The following is a 23,340-nucleotide window of genomic DNA, read 5'->3' as shown; positions in this document are numbered from 1 at the left end:
CTGGATCTGAAGAACTGTCTAACCGAAACAAGGAAGAGAAATGCTTAATGAACATGATGTGATAAAAACAACACAGCCAGCTTTTGAAATAGTTCATCTATTTCAGAAGGGCAATTATAATGAAGATGCACTTAAAAGTTGAGCTGGTTGAAACCCGGACTGCCCATCCTTTGGGAAATTCTACTTCAAATTTACTTTTCTTCTTAATTGGTTGCACCATTCATAGGACTCCACAGGGGTACCAGGGCAGTTCAATTCGATGGGAGGCTGCAGCGCACCATGGGAGATGCAGTTCATTGAATGAGCCTGACCCACTGAGAAAAAAGAGGGACATAAGACATGCAAGCAAAAATTTCCAAGAGGAACCAGAGCAACTCAAGCAGATCTGTACCGATGTTGAACTGGGCCATAATGCCACATATCAGTTCCATTCAGACCAGAAGATTTTTCCAAGGGGAGAACAAAAAATCTAATTTTGTGGGAACTGCATTTTCTGTTGCGGGGGAAAAAAAAATGTCAGTGAAAAATTCCCAACTGACTCCAGTAAAAAGCTGGACGTGTTTTCATGGTTACTTATTTCCATGGAAGGTGTGGCATCTTAAACTCAGGAGTATTTTATAAAGAAATAAAGCTAGAAATCAAAACGTTGACTGTTCTTTCACTTGATGACATTTCTGCTTCCTTTCACAGGGAAGAAAAAACAAGCAAACAAACAAAGAAACAGTCCCCCTTCTTTGCTTCTCATTGCTGAAGAGTTGTTTGATTGACCAATTTTCTTTTCTTTTTTTGCGGGGGGAGGGGGGTTACTTTGCTATGTAGTGTTTTTGTTTGTTTTGTTTTTTGCAGGTGCATTTTTACACACCCAATTTAGGTCAGGGCACATCAGGAACAGAGTCACCAAAGGTATCCTAAGTAACCTAAATTGCAGGTGTAGATAATTCTAGGTACAAAATTGCACCCTCAAAGATTCACTCCAGTGTCTGAAAAGCTGGTATGTGGCAAAGAAATATTGCTCTTTCAAGTCAACAACCTAAAAAAAATAGCACGTGAGAATGGTGTGGATTTTATTGAAATGAAACCAGCAGATCTCTTAACTAACAAGCTCAAATGTGCAGGAAATACAAACTAGCACCTCCGATCATCAGGGTTCATTACAGGTGCCAGGTGCAAAAACTGTGGATTCGGAGCTGCACAGTAGGACCTGGTGCACCGCCTGTGATCTTTGCTTGAAGCACAGCTGTTAAAACCATTGTGCTCAAGAATGATGGCACAAATGGTGCAATGTGCATGCAGAGAAAATGCTTGACAATCTCCAAAAGGGAACGGGCTAGTTTTATAAGAGTCCAGTCACATTTTTTTCTTTCCTTTTTTTTTTTCAATAAGCCTGAAAACCCTCCATTTTGGCCCAAAAATGTGAATCCCTGAGCTGGCGTTCTAGATGTCCCGAAATGCACAGACTTTGCTTAGATTAACTTTTTAAGGAGTGGGCAGAACTTTTCTGAGTTCTGTCATCAGAGAGAGAGCGAGCGAGAGCGAGAGCGTGTGGAACGACGCAGCTGGGTTTGCTTGCTTCCAATCCACATGGCAGATCTCTGTACTTGAAAATAACTCGGCTATCTTGGGAACAAACTTCTAGCCCACGAACCCCTTTTTTACATGAGGATCTCTGATCCCCTCCCCTTACATCAAAAACAACCATCAATAAAACCACCATAAAAGTAAAAGCTGGTTGCACAATATACCAGTAGCCGTCCAACTGTTTAATTTCTTATATTTTCCTGCACTTCCTGGTATTTGTCTCTTTCTTGTTTCTAGCAGGTTCCTGCACTTCTTTTTAACTCCATTGACTTCAAGGGAACTGAGCTGATTCACACCAGAGAAGCTTGCACGCCAGTCACGCACACCTAACTGGGACTCCCTGGAACCCTGCGGGTGCTGACAGCCCTGCACGTCCCTGCTGTAACTTGGGGGTTTTCAACCCTTTTGTACAAGGACCCATTTGTAAACACCTGCGACCAGTCCTGACCCAGTGCCCCTCACTCCTGACCCGCTGCCCCCTGCCACCAGGCACCCAGTTTGTGGGACAGGGGGTCACCCAAGCAGCCCCTTGCAGGGTGGAGCTCTGCCAGCCTGCAAGGGAAAAGCCACAGTTTCCCACATTTTCCTTCTTTAAAAGGAGAATCCATTTTTAAAGTTTGCTCATGCTCCTGTCATATGTTCTTGTGACCTAGTTTTGGGTTGCGAAACAGGTTGGGAAACAGGCATCTGACACTGCATCTAGTTAAAGAATTACCCGCCCCAATCCCCCCCACTCAACAAGCATTCACCTGTTGGGTTGGGGAGGGGGGAAGAAATAGAGTGGAGGAGCCTGCCCTCTTCCCCAGCCCTGCTCCCATTCCCAGCCCTGGTGCTTTCTGCAGGAAGAGAGAGGGGAGAGGGAGTGAGCTGCAGGCTGGGGTTTGCAGGGCCTGAGCTGGAGGGGTGGGGGCTGGGCGTGGGCTCCAATTCACTTAACCCCCCAGTTCAGCTCAAGCCAGTCAAACCACAGCCTGCAGCTCCCTCCTCGCTACCTTCCTGCAGACAGCCCCAGGGCCAGCCCCGATTGTTCAACAGATTGACTCTAGGGAACAGAAATGTCCTAACATGCTGCACGTTGGAGTGCCTTCATGGGATCCCTCATTAGATGAGGGTTAATTTGTTACGCAATCAGCCACTTTAAAAGTGCCCTGCAGCCCTGCAGGTGCGTCACAGCATAGCTGTAGAGTGCTTTCAGGGGACCAAGTGCATGACAAATGTAACTTCTGTTTGCACCCATGGGTCAGTTTCCATTGCATCCAGTAGGCACATAAGTAGACATACGGGCCTGAGGGTGGTGGGGAAGGGGCAGTGGCAAAATGGAGATTCGACTGCAGAAGGTCTGACTCTATTTAGGCTGAAACAATCAGAGATGACGGATAATAGAGTTCTTCAATCCTAAAGCCTGGCTTGGCAAGCATAACAATTGATGTCATGTGGCACTCCCCTATCAGTAAAAAAAAAAAAAATGAAGCTAATATCCATGAAATTAGAGATTGGGGGTGGGGGGAGGCTTCAATTGTATTAGCAGCATCAATTTGAATTTTTAGTGTAGATGAATCTATGGAAACTACAGCAAAATCTGATTAATTAGGCAGTGGTAGTCAGTGGTATCACTCCAGTCTTTTATTCAGTTGCCAGAAATCCCTACCAGTGTCCTATTGATCTGTATACCAAACTCTTTGGCTGAGGTATCATTAGTTATAGTGTAATTATTCATTTCCAAATGCACAAGCATGCTCAATCACACAGGGATTTGTTCCTGATAATCATGCAGACCATCCAATAAAAGATATCACCCACAACAATTCATGCCTTACAATTCATTCCTGGTTATAAATCAGCTTAAAAGGTACTGACCTATGTCATTCATAGCATCTCTGAAGCCAGGTGATACTCACAAAGCCATGGATGCTTTTGGACTCTTCTTGGCTCAGTAAGAATGATGATCAGCTGCTCCATTTTGAAGAATTATCTTCTGTTTTGATGTTGAGCACATGCATGAAGTGCAAAGCAAAAATCTCTGACTACTTACTTTGCTCCATCATAATCATGTAATTCTATAGAGTGATCACACTGAATGTTTATAGTAAGAAGTCATACATTTAGCTTTTATCTGTATAATCATGCACTTTTCATATAGTAAGCCAGGGTGTGTACAATTTGTATTCAGGATTTTTGTAATATTTGAGTGTGTTTATATTCATTATAAATGGCAAAGATAATTCTTTTCTGTCTCTTAATACAACCCATGCAGAATACAACTCCCAGAAAGTTAAAAACAGCTAGCTACTGATAAGGGATAATTAATCATCATGGCTAATCCCCTTGGGGTAATGAATAAACCAGATTTTATAACTAGGAGTTATCAGGCCAGAACATAACTGCCAAACTTGGCAACTGTAATTGGATGCTGCCACCTATGGCTGGGAACCAGTGATACATATACATTTAGAGATAGAGTGGAAGAAGGGACGCTAAAATACCAAGATGTACTGTAATAGAGTATACACAATTTACTAGTGCATACTTTTAAAGTGAATTTAGTACCGGCAAGAGCTGCCAGGCTAACAGACCTGGAAAATGAAGTCCTTCATTCAACTAGAGCGCAAAGAGTAGGAGAGGAAGTTTCCCCGCGTTGTCTCATTCATGCTACCAACCAGACGCAGAAGGACTGTTCTTAGTGACATAGTAATTTGATCTCTCTCGACCCACTCATTCCTTGGCCTTTCTGCTTGCACAAGGATTGCAGACTTCTGTCCTTTAGGAACTGGAGTGAAACCAGACACTTATTTGCTGGAGGCCACAGAAGCCCCAGTAGAAGGTAAAAAGCCTTTTGTCCCGACTACTCCATAGTGGACCAGTGAGCAGGCTGCATGAGAAAGGGCCCATTATCAATCCCCCTACACCAGTGGTGCTCAAACCCAGCCCACAGTGCCACGTCATCCAGCCCACAGGGCTCTCCATGGGTTCAGAAATTTGGCGGCTGGGAGCAATAGCAATTAACACTGCTGCTGCTCTTCTACTACCAAATTTCCAAGACCTGTGGGCCCTGATGATACAGGCCTGCACACTGGTTTGGGGCCTAATCCAGTATGCAGGACACAGGCCATGTGTTGAGTAGGCTTCACACGCTGTATCAGGCCTACTCATCTGGTATGCCATGCTGAAAGGTTGGGTACTGGTACCTTAAAGCAGTCCATATTGCACCACCTTTATCTTGTTTTAACAGCAAAGCATCCACAGAAAATATTCAGGGCCAGTTCCTTCACTGTGCTATTAATAGGTGGATACCACAAAGCCAGCAATATCCCATCTTAGCCCTGATCACAGTAGCTAATTAGTGCAGTAGTGATATAAAAATCGCGGTTCGTTTCTTTGGAGGCTCACGAATAATAATTCCTCAGGCACACATTGTTAGTAACACAAAGGATATATTTGAAAATAGGTCAGAGTGAAGAAAAAGACCACTCTGCCCCCGAGGAAAACTCTCAGCTGGCTTTTATCCCCCCTCTCCTGGGCACGTGTGCAGAAACAGGAACTCTTACAACTCATTTCCGGTTCATACAAACATACATGAAATGACGTCACGTCATCCGTTGCATGTGCATTATAATTAACTACTTAAGTATGCGGGGCGAAAAGCATATATGCATTAGCTAATTACGCATGCTTAGAAAGCTCTCCAGGTTACCAAAAGTTCAAATCCCTCTCTCCTCCAAGGACACAGCCATTAGAATTGCAATTTCTGTAATCTACATTTAAATGTCAGGGGAGTGTGTGATTTAGTGTAACAAAGAGATAGTAAATTAGCCAGAGAAGAAAAGGGAGTGATACTTTAGCACAAGGAATCCTTGGCAGTGTTTTTCCTTATCAGGTACGAGATGTAGACTGTGCAGTTCTAACAACACTCTATTCATTATGCATTTTTAATAATATTTCTAACAGTAGGTCAAAAGGTCTGAGGAAGTGAGTTCATCTCCAACACTCCCTTATGAACCCTATAGCTTGCACTCCAGGATCAGGCTGCTTTGAACAGGGCAGATGATATATATCTGGCGCTAGCTTGCGCATGGAACAAATGCTGGTGCTGCTAACATGCTGCAAGAGTTTACAGCCAGGGTAAAAAGGTTGTCATTTTTAATAGCTAGAAAACATGTCATTTCTCTTGGGGAGTCTATTCGACACTCGGTCCATCTGCATGACTATTTGAGTGGAGCTTTATACATGGGTAAAGTGGAGAAGAGCTCTAAATATGGGGTCTGATATTACCAAGCAGCTGTGCACCAAAATAGTTGGAGCCAGATCCTACCTCACCTACTGGTGTCTGAAGTGGTCCTATTTCACCACTCCAAATCCCTGCTCAAGTCGCTTAAAACAGTTAGCAAAAGAAAAAAAGGTAGGTGGGCCTTCCGGCTGGTCACTGATGCCTGTGACTTAGAATTAAGGCTATGATAAGGCTGCCTTACAAAATAGGCCTGTTAGCAGTAAAACAGGTGCTTTGAAAAATGTATGCAGCATGCCAGTCAATCTAAGAGCAAAGCATGTACTTACTCATAAATGAAGAACTGCAACTGCAACATACTGTTGCAATTACTTTGATAAAAATAAGAAGAAAAACTTTATACCCACCAGGAAAACTGAAAGGTTTATATTTACAGGGGAAGTCAGGTCAGGGAACAAAAGGCTCCAAACACTTCTAGACTGCTCAAATATTTGAGTAATTAAGATAGATTAAAAAAAAAAAATCACACAATCATTAACAATGCAAAATTAAGTCAATAAGTAACATCCCCAATCCCAAGCAAGAATTTGTTTTGCTCTATTTTAAAGATTTGACATATAGTATAGTTGCATTTGATTTCTTTCTGGATCTTAAAGCTCTGAAGAGAGGTGAATAGGCATCATCACCTCCAACATATGCTTGAGAAAACTTAGGCAGAGGGATGATATAACTGTCTTGAATGGTGCACCAGTGTGGTAGCTCCCAAGGAGTCTCAGCAGTAGGCCAGGGCCTCAGTAGTAGCCTGTGTTTGGGGAGCTTGCATTGAGGCATCAGCAGCCCCTGCTGCCCCACCTGCCCCTGTATGAGGAGGTAAGTGCTGGGTGGTGGGACAACTGGAGCTCTGTGGTAGGACGCACATGACATTGTGCCGCTCTCCAGGCAGTGGTAGTGGCAGCAGGGCACTGAGCCCAGTGTGCAGGGGAAACCGCCTCTGCCCCCTGCACAGATTGGGAGGCATGTCTTTCAGGCCTCTGCTGGGGTGTGCACAGCAGCAAGAGCCCCTCTGCACCCCTGGATGAGCCACCTGGGGTCCGATTGTCCCATGACCTGGCCAACCAGGTCCCCACTGTCCCACCACCCGGCTTGGCTGTGGCCCCATTCACCCCTGCCCCTGCCCCTCTCCCTATCTCACTGCAGAGGCCTCAATATGCTCCTTCAAACTCCTTCTCTCTCCCCTCGCTCCCTCCCCCTGCTGGGGGTGGGGAGTGAGTACCCAAATCATTTTTTCTGCCTCCTCTTATGGTGTAGACATACCCTCAATCTCCTCCTTCAAATTTTACTCCACTGAACTCATTGCTAGAGCAAGGATCTTCCTACCCTTTCTCTATTGCCTCCATGGTCTTGGCCTTCCCAGACCTGAACTAACTAGCAAACCGGTGTACATGGCCTAAAACTATGGCAGACACATCACAGGGTCCCCACCCCAAAGTAATTCCTGCATGTGTAGATGCTGTGGCTGGGAGCAGTTTACTCTGGTTCAAAATTCTCTGGAGTTTAGTGCATCACGTTAATTGTGTAGATGCACTAAGAAGTAGTTGAGACTGACAAGTTGGAGTTTTGCAAAATCTGATGTGGGTGAAAATATTATCAGCTAAGAAGCTGAATGAAAACATCAGCGTTTTCCCTGACAGCCCTAAACACTCATCAGTAATTTTGCTGATGCATGGGAACCACGGCTGCCAGAAGAAACTGAGACTGATGAAGGTGCTATTTCTGCCTGAAATAAGCAGAAAGGTGGATTTTAACCTAAGAACCTAATTAAAGAGCTACTAGCACAGAGAAGTAATAATATTTTAATGTTGCTCCTGGCCTTTACAGCATCTTTTGAAATAATAAAAGGCTTTAACCTAAGCTAACAGGACATGGAAATTTGGTGGAAGTGATGTTTCCTCCTTGATTTCCTCTATTGAGCAATAGGTGATAGGGCAGGTTTCAGCTCAAGCAGGATGCACATGCACCGAGTCCCATTCTGCAGTCTGATTTGTGCAGGTGGCCTTTACAAGCCCGCAGTGTCCCATGGAAGGCAGCCTGCTTATGTGGATCAGTGTGCTGGACAGGGGCTAGTACGTTTCCTCAACACTAGAGAGAATAAATCAAGGTTGGAATTGTTTGCTTCGGTAAATACATCAGTTATTCTGTGCCCAAAGCAAATTTGAAGACCTCTCTAGCACTGCTCCTCCACCCTGGTGTGGTGGTAGGTGTGATTGGTACTGGCCTGGGAAGGAAGAAGCCTTAAGTCCTGGATTTCCTTGCCTTTGATCTGTAATGTTTAATCATAGAAATCATAGAGAAGTAGGGCTGCAAGGGATCGCCAGAGGTCACCCATCTGCCTGAGGCAGAATCATCCCTATCCAAACCATCCTATATAATCCATAATCTATTTATTTATAAAATCATTTTGCTTTTTTCAAGTTCTCCAGAGAGAGCGCTCTCCTACCAAACACAATCAGAGGATACAGAAATATGGTCTCTCAAGAAGTGTATCCACATGTGACTATTACCCTGTTATTTGGAGCTGTACTGAGTACCTGGATGTCAATGCTGGATATTTTGAAACACACAGCACAGTGAAACATACACTAAGTTGTGCTACTTGCTTTCTAAGGAGACAAGCACCAACGCTGCTGAGCAATATGTCTCTACATTCCTGTCAGCTAAGGAATGTGCGTGTGCTTTGATACACCCTGTATATTAGAAAAGCCATAAACCAGCCTCATTATATAGCATCAGGCAAACTTTAAAGTGCATCTCTGAACAATGAGATGAGCACTCCACTTTCCACAATTAGTTCCTAAGACAAATACATTTTTCTGTGTACGTAAGAAAACATTATGTGACCTACAACCACTAGGCAGCACTGGGGCGGGGATGGGGGAGAGAGCACTGAGAAGACTTACCTTGCCTTCCTGGGCTTGAGCGTTATTTTGGGGTGGATAAAACAGCATCAACCAGCTAGTAAAGCACACCATGTGGAGGGAGCAGATCATCCATGGACCTACTGAGCAAATAAACAAAGGGCATAATGAACCAATTGAAAAGTTGCAGCTTTTTCAATTACTCTTAGACTTATTATGGTTAAATGTTTTCAACTTGGGTCTAATGAAAGATATCAGAGTTACCAGAGAAACCCGTCTGCCTATGTCCTTCAACCAAGATGGCTACAACCAATACACCTGAAATCTATGTTTAGGCATCTCCATGGGTGGCCTCTGATTTTCTGAGGTGCAAGACAATCCAAGTCAACTGGACCTGGAGGGGATCTGCACTTCTGAAACCCAGGCCTCCTGTCTGGATGCCTAAATACACTTAGTTTAGATTTACACAGGGCAGGAACATTTTTGTCTAGGCTTACGTTTCCAGCTCACCTGTAAAGCCTCAGTTATCCAAGAGATGCAATATAGGCACATAAACAAAATATATAAATCTTATTTATGATCACATTAAAATACCCGAGACCCGTACTTTTGAGCACTGATACAATACCAAGTCCCCTCAATATGAATACAGATCTCTGTAATATTTACTCTCTGTATGTACAAGTTTAGAAAACATACAACTCTGTTACAATGGTGCTGTGTCTGAAAGATATACCAAATCCCATCAGAACATATTATCATTTTTTACAAAAAAGCTTTCCATTCTGCTGCCTTTTATTCCCTTCCATAAAACCCCAATGAGTGATCTCAGTCCAGCTGCTGTGTTTCTAAATCGTAACAGATATTGTTGTCAACTGGGAACACAATACAAAAACTTCTGTAGATGAAAGAGATGGTGATCAGATGCCAGGTCACAGTTATATTGCAAGTCTCTGATTCCTCACTTACCATATTAACTTTATTTCATCACCCGCACAGAGAAGTTGGGCCAACATGGGAGGGACAGGGAGGGTTACACCATCACAACTCTTTTTGCAACAGGTGATATACACATCAGGGCCTTGCAAGCACCTGTTGCTTACAGCTAAGATGTACCCACTTTGCAAAGCTTTGTGCATGCAAGCCTATGGGACCCCTTCACCACATGAACAGCAAAGCAGTCAGTACAAAAGGCAGCCCTAGATGAGCCCTGGCATTGGTATCAAGGTTGTGGGATGTGGTCTGTTGTAGCTCTCCTCTTCCCTTGGGACAAAGGCTCTTTTCCTCATTTGCTAAACTAGAAAGAAAACACACACATGCAAAACAGGGCAACCAGTTACATACTGAGGGTGATATTCTCCCAAGGATTTGAGGTGAAGGCCTAATTCTCATGTATGAAGAGGCACCTTTACATCACTCTGCTAGAATTCAGATGCCTTAAAGGGGATGTGGATGTAACTCATGCCTTATCCAGTTATTCTGCTGCCCTGCCCTGCCCTGCCAATGCTGTAGGGATGGTTTCATGTAAACGAGAACCAGACCTTGAGTTTTTGAAGGAATGTTTCTGTTAGACCCCAACTCCATGCGGTGTCCAATGACTGGGGCGACAATGGTCCAATTGACCATGGATCCTGTTACTCATTAGCCAGAGCAGAGGAGGGAGCAAACACCAGCACACGTTGCTCGCAACAGCTTTATTCAGAATGGAGACAGCTTCGGACTAGCTCCCAAAAAACCAACAAACCGGGGAGCTGCAGCAAACAGTAGTTCTCTTCACATTTTATACGCCTTGATTCATGCTCATTAACATTCATTCCACCCTCGCTCCTCCTATATTCTGCCTATCTCTCCTCCCATCTCAAGCTATGCCTCTGTTTACTTCATTAGCATGGAATTGCCTATGCATTTCACTCATTTACATACCTTTCTGCTAAAAGCATATGTCTAAGACCTTGACTTTACTTCTTTGGTCAGTGGGTGTACTGCAGCCAAACCCTGGAAGCTTCTTCACCAATTACAATTCACCTTTTTGCATATGTTCATTTCAGATTCTGCTACCAATTACGTGTCATTTTTTCACATTCCAGTCTGTTTTTCAGTCCCAGGTTGTTCCATCTTCCACATTCCTAAAGCTTTGATTCATTCACAGCACACAGACTCACTTGATGCTTTTTTCAGAAAAACGGTTAACACAGTTAAGATGGTTACTCAGCATGTGCAAATGGCTGGCTTAGCTATCATTCTGTCTTGTGGTTAGCAGCTTTTGCTAGGCCACAGGTAAAGCCTTTATTCAGCTGCAAATCCAGTGGTCCCCAAGATCCAAATATAGTCACCTTAACAGTTTCCACGTCAAAATAGATCATAAGCTGGAACCTTTTATACTTACACATTTTACTACAAATAATTCCGAATGATACTAAACCTGTAACACAAAAAATCCATGCCCACACTGGGTGGAAAGCACTAATGTGAAGTGGCTCAGGTCTGGTTTGGCCTGTCACTGAAGATGTGCTGTTCTTGTTCTGAAAACCTCTCCAATTCAGAACTGTGGTCACTCTGCACGTCGCATGAATCAGCTGGTCACTTGTTTGGCTGAATGGAGAATGGATCTGTTAGGTCCATGGAAGGTGGCAAGAAGCAGAGTAAGGTCCATTGTTTGCTAAGCATGTTGGATGAATCAGAGACAGGTTCAAGGCCATGTAGGAAGGCAATACACATATGTAGAAAGCCATCATTCAAGTTTTATCCCATGTTCCTGACAATACACCCCAGCCCCGAATTACAATACTTCCTGATCTAGGCATGGGCTCCTGCTACAACGAGGCTCTCTTCTTGCCAAAGCCAGAGCTGTGGATCAATGTTAAACTGGAGATGAATAATTTCTGTTGGGTTTGGGATACAGCTAGAGACCCCTCCAGGGCTGAAAGGGCTGGTAGAGGAAAGCTTCAGGTTTACCAGAAGCCATTAACTATAATGTGCAGCCTGAAACTATAATGAATCCAAATGTTAACAATGGGAGATGCTATGTATTTTTACTGAAAAAAAAAATCAAGGTCCTAAAATGTCACTAAATTGGCCACCTGAATGCTGAGGCACCCAATATCACATTAAACAATTAAAGCCCTAAACCTTTGTTCCAGCTTTACTTTGAAACTATTATTCAAGAGAGCTCACCAGGTTCATGGGGCAGCAGTAAAGGTGGGTGTGTGGTTTTCCTGTAGCTCTCGGAAATAAAAATTTCATCTTCATTGATGATTTAACAGCCAAAATGTTGATCGCATAGTAGTGACTGCCAAAATGAGTGCATTTTTATTTTAAGCATAGATTGAGTATTTCAAGAAGCTATTCATTTTAAGACACTTTAAGGAATTTCTTGTAGCACTTCATTTTATTAGCCACTACTGTACATATTTATATAGCTTTATATATGACCATTTTTTAAGAATCCAGGACCCAAACATCTACGCTCCTCACAAATGTTGGCTCCTATGAGATGGGAAAGTTGTTATCCTGATTCTACAGATGCAAAACAAACGCATCAAGACATTTTGTCAATCAGAATCACAGGAAATCGATGGAAAGGCCAGAAAGAGAAACAAGAGCCTTGACTCCCATTCTCCTACTTTGATGTCAATAATCTAATGGATAAATGTTTTAAAAGCCACTGTCACCACCTTTTTATGCAAGCAAAAAACATTTGTGGGCTCCATTTGACTGTTCAGAAGGTGTAGAGTTGAATGCTCCCCATTTCAATCAGATATCACTGAAAGTAATGGAGCACACAATAAAGTACGAGATAAAACCTCAAGTTAGCTCTCAATGATTGTTCAGTGACTTTGCTACAATTTAAGATCATGTAAAAAAAACCCCCAAACCTCAGCATTTTATCATAACAACATGAGCAATAACACATGTGCTATTTAGAGTAATTTTAGGAATGAATAATTTTTAAATTATTGATGTGATGCTCTGATTTTTTTAAAATAAATCTGAAAATGAGCCCATTTTATATAGTTTACAACCTCTCTAATGCCCCTGTGGAGTTACAGTAACCCACGAAAGAATTACCATACTTCTTATATAATAAAGTTGAATTATGCAGAAAAACGTAAGCTCAGAAGCTGGTCGAAGGACATTAGAGTCAGACTATATGCAATGTCTTAAACTGAATTTCTCTTCATCTTACAGAGCTGCTGCCAGGACATACTTTCAGAAGAGATTTTAAAGGGATAGGCCCAATTCAGGCATCTGCTTAAGCATGTTTAAGCACATGCCAAGACTCAAGTTACCTTGTCGAGGTAGGGGCATATCAAGTAAACTCCGATTCATGCTTTTGTCTTTAGATTGCACACTGTGGAGACTCCAAAGGGTCTTTTTTGCTACATATCCTGTTCTGCACTGAAGATGATTTCTATCCTGATTTTGATCATGTCCTACTTAGTCAGAGCCTCTCTTGAATGCATCAACTCTAGGGTACCACAACGAGCAGTTTCAGGCAACTTGTACCACAAAGAAAAGGCAGGTGGCACAGGAAACAGCCAAACCACAAAAAAGGATCCGTGCTTTCCACTCTCATAGTATGTTCTTGCTGTGCATCACAATGTCCTTTTTAAATACCCTGCAATCCTCTCTTAGAAGTACATATTCACCTAACAGATTGTGAAAATGGAGCACAAGATTTAAGTGATTGATCAAGATTGCATGGCAAGCAATTGGTGGAGTTGAGAATGAAACCGGACCTCCTCAGTTCTTATTGCCTTGTTGTAACCATTAGACTACCCATGCTTATGATGATGTAGTCTTTAATTTAGCCATGACATTCTGCGTTAACATGTACAATCTGACTATAGCTTCCATACATTATGTTGCTATATATGCCCTGTCTCTTTAAAGATCCCTGTTGTCTATAGGTTTGCTAAAGCATGAGTTTTAGATTAAGTCACTTATCTTGCAACTGGATCTTAGGTGGATTGCTGCACCTGCAGAAAGCACCAGCTGATTTCAAAGGGCCTCAATACCAATGCCAGGGCCTATCTGTGCAAAACTGAGGGCAGGATTGGTAATTTACCAGTTCTCCTGCATCGTTGGTTTTAATTAGGTTGATAACCTTAGACGAGCAGATTTAGCTTTCAGTTATAAACAAGGTCTTGATCATATTCTCAACCGGGGCGATCACAGCACCTTGGGGTGCTGTGAGACCCTTTGAAGGGTGGTGTGAGGTGTGAGGAGGTATATCACCACCCAGCCTCCCTGAAGGGAGGTAAGCACTGTGATAATTCAATCAGTTTTTGAAGTGGGGTGCCACACAATTCACAAAGGCTAAGGAGGGGTGCCTGGAGTCAAAAAGTGTTGAAAACCACTGATCTAGAAACTTTTGCAAGTAGGATGAGAAAACTGTGCATCTTGGAAAGACATGTTTACAATACATGGTAATTTTTCTTTTAAAGGCCTGGCTATTATTGAAAATAGGTCTGTCATAAAAATATATATCAACACAAATATGGAAATACAGGTAAACAGGTCACTAGAGAACTATGAATTATACTTATTATTAATATAAAATGCAGTATAGAATATTATAAATCTCTTTTTATATAAACTACAGAAACATATCCAGATGCTGGTGGAGAATATCTGACCTGTTACTTGCAATCTTAAAATCACACCCAATGTCAGGCAAATGGATCTGAAGGGATTATACAATTCCTAGATCAAGCATCTTCCAATGAATGGACACACTGATGTGGAGTTCAGCTATGAACATGGATACAACCATTAAAAGGAATGAAAAATGTTTCTACAACTCGTATTTTAAAAAATATTCACAGAGTACTTTTACTTGCTTCTCTGTTTTCCTAAAGTGCAGTTCCATTTTGAAAAGTGACTGAAAATGGCACCTTTTTTCTCACAGATTGGATCCCCTAGATCATGGCTTTAGTGATTAAAATGGGATCTTGCTACTATCCACATCCATTAGGCCTCCAGAGCTAATACAGCTAAGAGAGAATGATCTGGACTCTATTCCCTATGCATCATCAACACAGTTGCATAACTGGTTATGCCTGGGCAAGCTCACTAGAGGCCCAGGGTCTAACAAGGGCATAGTGGAGAGAACCACTATGATTTTCAGATTTCCAGTGCAGGGGCAAGAAAACTTTTTTATTTGAACCGGAACACAATGTGTTTTAAAATCACTATGAGCAAATGAAGTTCCATGCTGGCATTTTCACGTGGTTATTTTCAGAGTAGAATGGCATTTAATTTAATGCAGTCAATTTAATGCTGCATCAGGTGCCAGGATGACATTATAGGAGACCAAAATCTGTCATTTAACCTCATATACGGCAAGCAGACACGGTATAAGCTCCCTTCTACCTCCATTGGGCACATGCCTCACCCCAATACAGAAGAATCAAATTTGAGGGTTCAAGGTCTTCCAGTCTCCATGTCCCACTGTACCTCTGACCCAAGAGCAGCGCAGACCAAGACCATAGCTCATCTCACCTACCTGCAGGACGCCTGATGTTCCATTAGCGTTATAACGCCCAGGTCTAATTCCACATCATAAATGAAGAGCTGTTAAAACCATATTTAAAAAAAAGTGCAAAGCTGGTTTAACATTTTTCAAACATTATTTTTTGATATTAACTTCCAGTCCGAGACTTCTGGGTGGAGTTTCTTAAGCAAATTAGTTTGAATTGGTGAAATGGTAAATAGTACATAGTTTTAATTAACAATTTAAATTAATTTTGCATCAGGTATTTTTCCAGTATTTTCTAAACTAAAAATCTGGATTACAGCAATAAGAAAAGCATACTGGACAACATATTCTGACAATCAGTCGCTTGTTTAATAAAGACTCTTTTTCTTTCCACCCTCAGAGCTGGGTAAAAAAACAATAGCGAATAAGAATTGGAACCCAAAGCCTAAATAGGCTCACATTCTTCTTTAAAATCCTTTAGTGAAACACATACAGAAATGGTTGAGAATATTGTGTACTTATTTTCAATTTTACAAGCTTTGGTATGCTGGAAGAATGAAAGAAGCCCTCCATACTCTGTGTCTTTACTTCTAGTATTCAAATATTATTTGGAAGAAACAAAATACACGGGGATGGAACTCCAAAATGAATGCTGAAAACTGCTGACCTAGATTTGAAATTCATACAGACTGTTGCATAACTGCTGTGTGTGTAAGATTAGTAAAAACAGATTCCTATCTATTACCTGATAGTTTCAGAAGATAGGCTCTCGCCCACTTCAAAGAGTGGGACCAAAAAGTTTGGGTTTTTTTCTTTAAAAAAATGAATCATAATATGGTACACCATGGTTAAGGGACTACAAGGTGAGATGACTTCTTATTGTTAATTAAAACATAATCAGTATCCCAGTATAGACTCATCCCAAAGTATCTCCTCATCCGTTTTGCCATCAATTTGGGGCTTCTTTTTATCCTTTTTGTGTTTTCTGCTCTCCTTTTCAGTGGCTATTTCTTTAAGTCTTTTATCTTTATTGTGCTTTGACTTCTTCTCAATTGCTGAGTCTGTATCAACCTTCCTGTGCTTTTGCTTCTCACTTTCCTTTCCAGAATCAGTGTCTTCATTGTTTTCCTTCCTCTTCTGCTTTGTGGGCTCTTTCTCATGTTTCACTTCTTTTCCAAAGTGATGTTCCTCCTTGTCTTGTTTCCTCTGAACCTTTTGTTCTTTGTTATGAGGGCTGGTGCTTGTATCAGAAGAGATATAGTCATAGCAGTCACCCAATTCTTTTGATTCTGGGCCATAGCTGTCACCTCTGTAGGAGGTCACCTGAGATGATGTCATTTCCAAATAACGTTCCTTGCTGTAGTGACATGTAAGTGTGTTTTCTAGTCTTAGCCTAGTCTCATGAGCTGGCGACCAGCATGGCAGTCTGTTTTCAACAGCATATGATGATGTCCACGTTTCTGAAAGAGGGCTGGAATACTCGTCTCGTTCAAACTTGACATCCAAAGGTACAGTGTCGTCATGGTAATTATTTTCTTCAAATTCACTGGACTTAAACTCATCTTCCTCTGTTTTTCTGAAATATGTTTTTGGTTCCAGGCCTCTTGCTTTCTGCACTTTGATGTAATCAGCTAATTCATCTTGAAAGGAGTCATATGTTTTCTTTGAATTCTTTATGAGATTGACAACCATGGTTTCTCTGCAAAAATTGGATATAAAGTCTGAGTTATTAAAACTGATTGGTTTTGATTTGGGCTACTGTAGAATGCCGGGTAAAATTCTAAACCAGAGAGATTTAAGAATGTGGTGTGCCACATAATGCATCTGGGTCAAATGAGTTAACTAGGCAAAGAAAACTGCAAAGAAAACCAATTCTCGGGGAGAGGTTCACAAATGCATGACTCCAGTTTTACATGTGGTTGACCCAGGGGTGGTCAGTGAAGTTACATTGGCATAGAATGGGCTGCTCATGTATAGGACTTCTGCAAGGGAGTGTTACCACCCAAAAGGAGGTTAACATTTTTGGTCAGAAGAATGTTTTTTACATGGAGAACATCTCTTTAGCCAGTAGGATATAGCCACTTGATATAACAACCAGCTGGTAGGGACCATACAAGTCTGCACTTCTCCCTTCTATTGTCATTCTCTAACATAAACTCCCACGTGCAGTAAAGTGCTGCAAACAGAGAAGTACATTAACAAAATACTTACTTAATCTGATGTTTATTTCCTTGCATGTGGGACTGGTACATTTCTATAGAGGTAAGGGTGATGTTACATATTGGACATATGTAGTTACCAACCCCGACTGCTGAAAGAACAGAGTTGCATATTAAAGAGGTTGTAAGCATCACCACCACACAAAAAACATCTTGTTCACTCCCCTATGCAACAGACTTCATCTAGAGATCATCACCCACAACTATACTTTTTTTCCCTTTAAACAGAGATGGGTGCTGTGAAGGTAAACCATGAAGCATACAGAGCAACACAGGCACTATTCAAACAGTAATGAGAATGTTATTTATGTTAATTGACACTGATTATGATCTTCCCTTCTAAAATATTTCTAGAGTGCCCACTACTGTGGGCACTAATAGTTTTATTAAATACACAGTGTAGGTAATGTGTAAATATCCACTGTATAAACTGGTCCTGGATCTAAGTACACTGGGTACACATGACAGACCTGTGTTCTGACACATGCTAATTAGCACATTGGAACAGACTCAGTTAATCGAGTCTGGGGCAGGGTCAGAACAGCTGGATTGGGCTGAAGTAGGTTGAGCCCGTGGGCCAACACCACATGGGATCCAGGCTCCAGACCTACCTCAGGCCACTCGTCTGGCCTGCAGGGTCAGAAGGTTGAGCGCCACAGGTATAATGGCCTTCAAATACAAAAAAGGGCTGGTATAAAGAGGATATAGACCAGCATTTCTCAATCCGTGGGTTGCGACCCAAAAGTGGATCACATGAATATATGAAAAGGTCTTGAACAAACTTTAAAAATGGATCAAACTTTAAAAAGGGATTCTCCTTTAAAGGAGAAAACCATGGTAAACTGGCTTTTCCCTTGCAGGCTGGCAGACTTCCACACCCCCCTTCCCACACACTCATGTCTTACCCACAAACCAGGGGGCTGGGGCCTGGGGGCGGAGGGCAGCAGGTCGGGAGTGAAGGGCACTGGGTTGGGACTGGCCACTGATGTTTACAAATGGGTCCTGGTACAGAAAAGGTTGAGAACTGCTGATATAGACTATAGTGTGTGTCCAAAGTGTAAAAGGTAAGAAATAATGGTCTCACACTGCACCAAGAAAAACTTGGTTTGGGTAATATGAAGAACTTCAAAACTATGAGGGTGGTTAAATATTGGGACAGATGACCTAGAGGCACTGTAGATGCTCTGTCACTGGAGGTTTTTAAGTGCCAGTCGCTTCACTGAAGACCCTGGAATAATTCTCCACTACTCACTTACCATTTGCACTGGATTCTGCTGGAAGAGCTTCATCCCCCAAGTCCTTCATCATTTTCTTCCGCAATTCATTCCTTTTGTGCTTCTTACCAACATAGTGCTGATGGGCCATCAGTGGGTTATTGAAGGGAGCTGAACAGAGCTTGCAATACTTGTCTGGATCATTTAAATCTGAAGTCGTACTGGAGGATGATGCAGACTCTTCAGTCTCTATGTCTTGTGAGGACTTCTCTGCTGAGGGCTGCTGGGGTGCTGGCGATGCAGAAGGACCAGTGGGTGAACTTGCTAATAACACAAGAAAGGAAAGTCTGGCACAGTTCTTTGGAACAATGCAGGTAGAAGCATTGAGCTATTCTAGCTGGAGGAAAGCAGCCCTCTGGCCAGGCTGTTAATAACCACGTGTGCACATTCTCCATGAAGCACTCAGCACTGCCACAAAGTATGTCCTGCCTACTTACTACCAACTCTGTGCATGCCAGCTCCCCCAGTTATGGCAACAGAGTTGCCTAGAGTGCCCTTGAGCTGCACATTGGCTTCCTGTCTCTGGCATGCTTATGGGCATGCATTCATGGCTGCTCTATGCACTGCTCATTATTGGGATTTGGTACACATGGAGAAGCAGCAAGTGAAGATGGTACAGATAAACCCAAAGAGTCTACATAATCCTGCAGTTTTCTCTAGAATCTTATGACCTTATTTCACCAGCATATTCCCTTCTCCTGTCTCCTGCAGGTATATTGGATGGATGGTGTGAGAATAAGAAGGTTGCTTTAGAACTCACTCTTAGGACATAGGGCCAGTCTCAGTAACATGTTCCTGGATAGATTTTCTTAATTAGTATAATAGCTACTAAGGCTTGCCATCAATCCTCACACAACCCTACAGTACATCTTACTCCCATTTCACAAGTAGAGAAATGGAAATACAGAGACACTTGCCAAGGGCCCATCAATGTAAAAACAGGAACTTAAGGATCTCTAGCTCCAAACTTGTGCTGAAACAATGTTTTCAGCAAGGTGTCTGCCCCACTTCAGACTGCAAAAGCACTGAGAAGTAGTGATGGGAGGATACTTCATTTTAACTGTTTCAGGGAAGAATCAGGAATACACATGTATCAAAGCGAATGTAAAGATTAGTTGGTTCTCACCAGTTTCTGGTTGGGTGCTCTGTGCTAGCATCTGAGCTTGGTCTCCTGCTAGCTGCCTTAGCTTTTTGGCATGGATTTTCCCCACGTAATGAGACTGAGCAACAACTGGGGAAGTAAAAATCATATTGCAGAGACCGCAGTATTTGTTTTTATCCACTACTCCACTTCCATCCATCTGAAACCAAAGGCAGGTTCAGTTATCAGGCAAACAATGAGCAGTTTAACATTCTTGATAGTGCTCTGAACAGACATCACCTGAAAGTTGATATAATCTGTCTTCTTCTGTTTTCCAGCCTTTTGCCCCTCATCTTGCTCACCGTGTACTTGGAAATAAAGTCGAACTTTCTGAGCATGCTTTTTGCCCTGGAATGAGACTGGAATTATTCCTACTTCATTAGTGAGGACCCATGTGCTTTCTCATCCAGAAATTAGAATGGGCTTGAGCAGAAGTTGCTTTTGCACTTTCCGATTGTAGTCACACACTGAGTGAACCACAAATGAACATATACCAGCTTGTGTAATATTTACTAAAAAATAATGCTAATACTTGATACTTCTATCTGACAGTTGATTCATGGATCTCAAAGCAGTTGTTAGTCACCAGTCCCCAGTATATTAAGGAAACAAGTATCCTTTCTGTCCTCTCACAGATGAAGGCAGGCTACATACATACCTCAGGTCACAGAGCAAGTCCACTGTAGAACCAAGACTAGAACCCAGCTCCTCTGCCTCCCAGACTGGTGCATCCTGCTTCACAGTGTGGAGGATCAGCTGTTTCTACAGATTTTAAATTTAGGGTGATATCTCCTCACCACTTTTATGCCCACATCCCTGCATTGCAGTAGTACACATAGCTCCATGATACATTAGTCACCTACAAATTCAAAAGAAATTTGCCTCCTTTGAGCTGGCACTGTCCAAATGGCTTCAAAAGAGCAACCTAGCCCATCCAATGTATGGACCAGGAGAATCGAGAGGTCAGTTTCCCCACTGATGTCTCTCTAAGACCGTGGACTCGGGGAGCCATTATAACTGTTTGCAACTATATCTGAGGTCAGATCCAGCAAAAAAAAACTTAAGCCTGATTTTTGTGGGATGCTAAATGTCTGATGTCAGCTCTAGCTGACGGAGTTAAGGAAAAGCTCAACCATGCAGGACCAAGCTCTCCGTTACTACTAAAAGCCAAAAAATGGCACTTGCTTTGGCAGTTCTTTTAAAAACTATTTAACCTGGCCAGGATGAGAGTGAAGAGATCATAGTGTTTTGACTCGAACTGTGGGAAATGCTAGTGCCTGAAAAATCTCTATACGTATACAGGACCAGGTTTAAAAATAAAAGTATACTGTCTGACATATGTGGCATTCGCTCAACAAATTTATTAGTTCTGAGAAATACTTTCAATAGGATTTGCAGGTTGCTATATCATGTAAAATCCAATTAGGCTACTTGCATAATCCCTTAACTGTAGCATTGTATAAATGCTGTTAACTGAAGATATAGACCTGTAATAGTCACTGCATGCAAATAAAACCAACATTTATCAATGAGGGTAACTCTGGGTTATGTCACTGTACAAAAAATAGGTGGCCATAATCTGTATAATCAGCACTGAATATAGCAATGTCATCAGTATCCTCTTATATGTATCTGCTGTGACCTACCACATAGTGTGAAATCCTTTGGGACTCAAACTGTAGCACAGCTCCACACACTTTACAGAAGGTGTCTGTAAAAAGGTCTTTTCTTGTTGCCTCATCCAATGTGCCATCTAGAATCAGAGAAGCAGTCACAAATGAGAGCAGGAAGAAATTGCATTTCTTTATTCATAAAAAAACAGCCACTGTTGAAGATCAACAGCCAGTACACGATGACACAACAAAGGTTCATTTCATATTGTATAAAGCAAGAAATCACAAGGCTCCCCGCTATTTTCACAGGACTGCTGTGAAGCCATTTAAACCTTCTCACTCACAAAACTGCTGTTCTAACACACCTTCACAGCATTATTAATAGAAAGCTATAAACATAAGCTGACCTCTAAATATGAAGAGAGAAATTTTCATTTTGAGGTCCTTACATTCTAGTTCAGATAGTAGGACAAATCAAAAATAGTTGAAAAGAGGTATGGACAGGGGCTTCAGCAGAGCGGATGTGATGGATAGGTCTGTACATGATTGAGATCAGATGCAAGATCTGTGTGGGAAAGCTTGATAAAAGGAACTCACAGCAACAGAAAGGAATGAGACAGCTGGGAAGGAAATACAGTACTCCAGGGGTTAGAAAGGACCATTTGGGGAGAGAGTTGGTGGTTACGACTGCAAATGGTAAGGGAAAGAGTCTGCTTGATGAGACACTGTCTAGTAAATGATGATCCACACAATGAATGTTGCAAACCCTTGGCTGAGCACTCATAGGACTCTGAATGCAAGCTCCTATGCTAGCACTGCAGAGAGCACTTCCCACTTAACCGCACAAGCAAAACCACCCCTTTGCAAGAAATCCTTCTATTAAATGAGCACAACTTTACTGGCAGCAGAATCAGGGCCAGATTAATGCACAGGCAAACTAGGCCCATGCCTAGGGCCCTGAGCTGCTGGGGTGGTGGCCTGGTTCTTCCCCCTGCAGTGGTGGGGAATGACCCTGTCTACCTCCTTTTCCCTCTCCTCCACTGGCCTCGCTGCCATGGTGGCTGCTTCCTAAAGGTGGCTCCGAGCCCTGCTCCCTGTGGGTGGCAGCATTGGGGTGGGGAGCAGGGTCGCGACCGGCCTGGGGCCCACAAGTTTGTTTGCCTAGGGCCCACTACAGGGTGAATCCAGCCTGAGCGGCGTCCACATCAAATGACCCAGCACTCGTCATGCCGCTGAAACGAGAGACTAGCTGGGACTTCAAGAGGGTGGGATACTGAAATGCAGCATTGCAAAACTGCTTGGTACGTTCTTTTCATTTAAGACCCAGGAGGAAAGCTTCTACCCCAAACTTTACATAATTGTACACCGGAGGGTTTGCAAATGCAGTTTTGCTTGTATCCGTGCACGTGTACAACTCAGACTTGTGTGTGTCAATTGTGTGGCAGTTCAGTAGTGGGGTCCTTGAAAAATTTGGCTCTGACAGTCACTGTGCCAGGTTCCTGCAATAAATGTGCAACAGCTGTCATGTTTAAGATGAGGGCTGCCAACAGTCATTGGCTCAAATGCCATTTCCTAATAAAAAAATATTTTATCCACTTTTTATGAGTTACAGGGGCCTGAGGCATAATCCTTCTGATGCTTCTTAGATCTACAGCGTGATCCCCACCAAGATTTTCAGTACTTTACCATTTTTGTTAATTTTGATGGAGATGAGAGATGCAGAAAGAATAAGCAACTTTTTCCAACCCATAAAATAAATTCAATACAGAATGGGAAAAGTAGTCAAGATTTTATAACTCAGTTTGGGACTTTTAGTCCATTTAAGTTTCTGAAAATGATGAACGTTCGGGCTTCTTCGCAGAAGAGAAGTGGTGAAAAAGTTCCACTGGCCTGAATA

The 23,340-nt window shown here is 42.4% G+C and overlaps 1 protein-coding gene and 1 long non-coding RNA gene across 5 annotated transcripts in view; both read right to left on the bottom strand.

Annotated features, from left to right (window-relative positions):
• Nucleotides 1–819: 819 nt before the first annotated feature.
• On the bottom strand, nucleotides 820–8,830 carry LOC109322240. Its single transcript, XR_002104337.1, has 2 exons — nucleotides 8,758–8,830; nucleotides 820–1,030 (listed from the first exon to the last, which is right to left on the bottom strand). It is a non-coding gene; the product is annotated as an uncharacterized LOC109322240 (long non-coding RNA).
• A 6,713-nt stretch (nucleotides 8,831–15,543) lies between these two features.
• Nucleotides 15,544–23,340, bottom strand: part of KRCC1 (lysine rich coiled-coil 1) — a 35,227-nt gene continuing 27,430 nt past the window's right edge. For 2 of the 4 annotated variants that reach the window (XM_019553241.1, XM_019553243.1), the window contains 6 exons: nucleotides 21,477–21,583; nucleotides 20,071–20,178; nucleotides 19,816–19,990; nucleotides 18,672–18,953; nucleotides 17,408–17,507; nucleotides 15,544–16,895 (listed from right to left, as the gene is read on the bottom strand). In XM_019553241.1, coding sequence (XP_019408786.1) covers nucleotides 16,094–16,895; nucleotides 17,408–17,507; nucleotides 18,672–18,953; nucleotides 19,816–19,990; nucleotides 20,071–20,178; nucleotides 21,477–21,583 — 1,574 coding nt within the window. In that variant the 3' untranslated portion in view covers nucleotides 15,544–16,093. Of the gene's footprint in view, nucleotides 16,896–17,407; nucleotides 17,508–18,671; nucleotides 18,954–19,815; nucleotides 19,991–20,070; nucleotides 20,190–21,476; nucleotides 21,584–23,340 lie in introns of all 4 variants that reach the window. The other 2 variants (XM_019553242.1, XM_019553244.1) reach the window with 2 other exon arrangements.

The sequence above is a fragment of the Crocodylus porosus genome, unplaced genomic scaffold (assembly GCF_001723895.1).
Source record: "Crocodylus porosus isolate Cpor-Errol unplaced genomic scaffold, CroPor_comp1, whole genome shotgun sequence".
Lineage (NCBI taxonomy): Eukaryota > Metazoa > Chordata > Crocodylia > Crocodylidae > Crocodylus > Crocodylus porosus.
The sequence above is the reverse complement of the archived record's forward strand: the minus strand, read 5'-3'. Positions and strand labels throughout refer to the sequence as shown.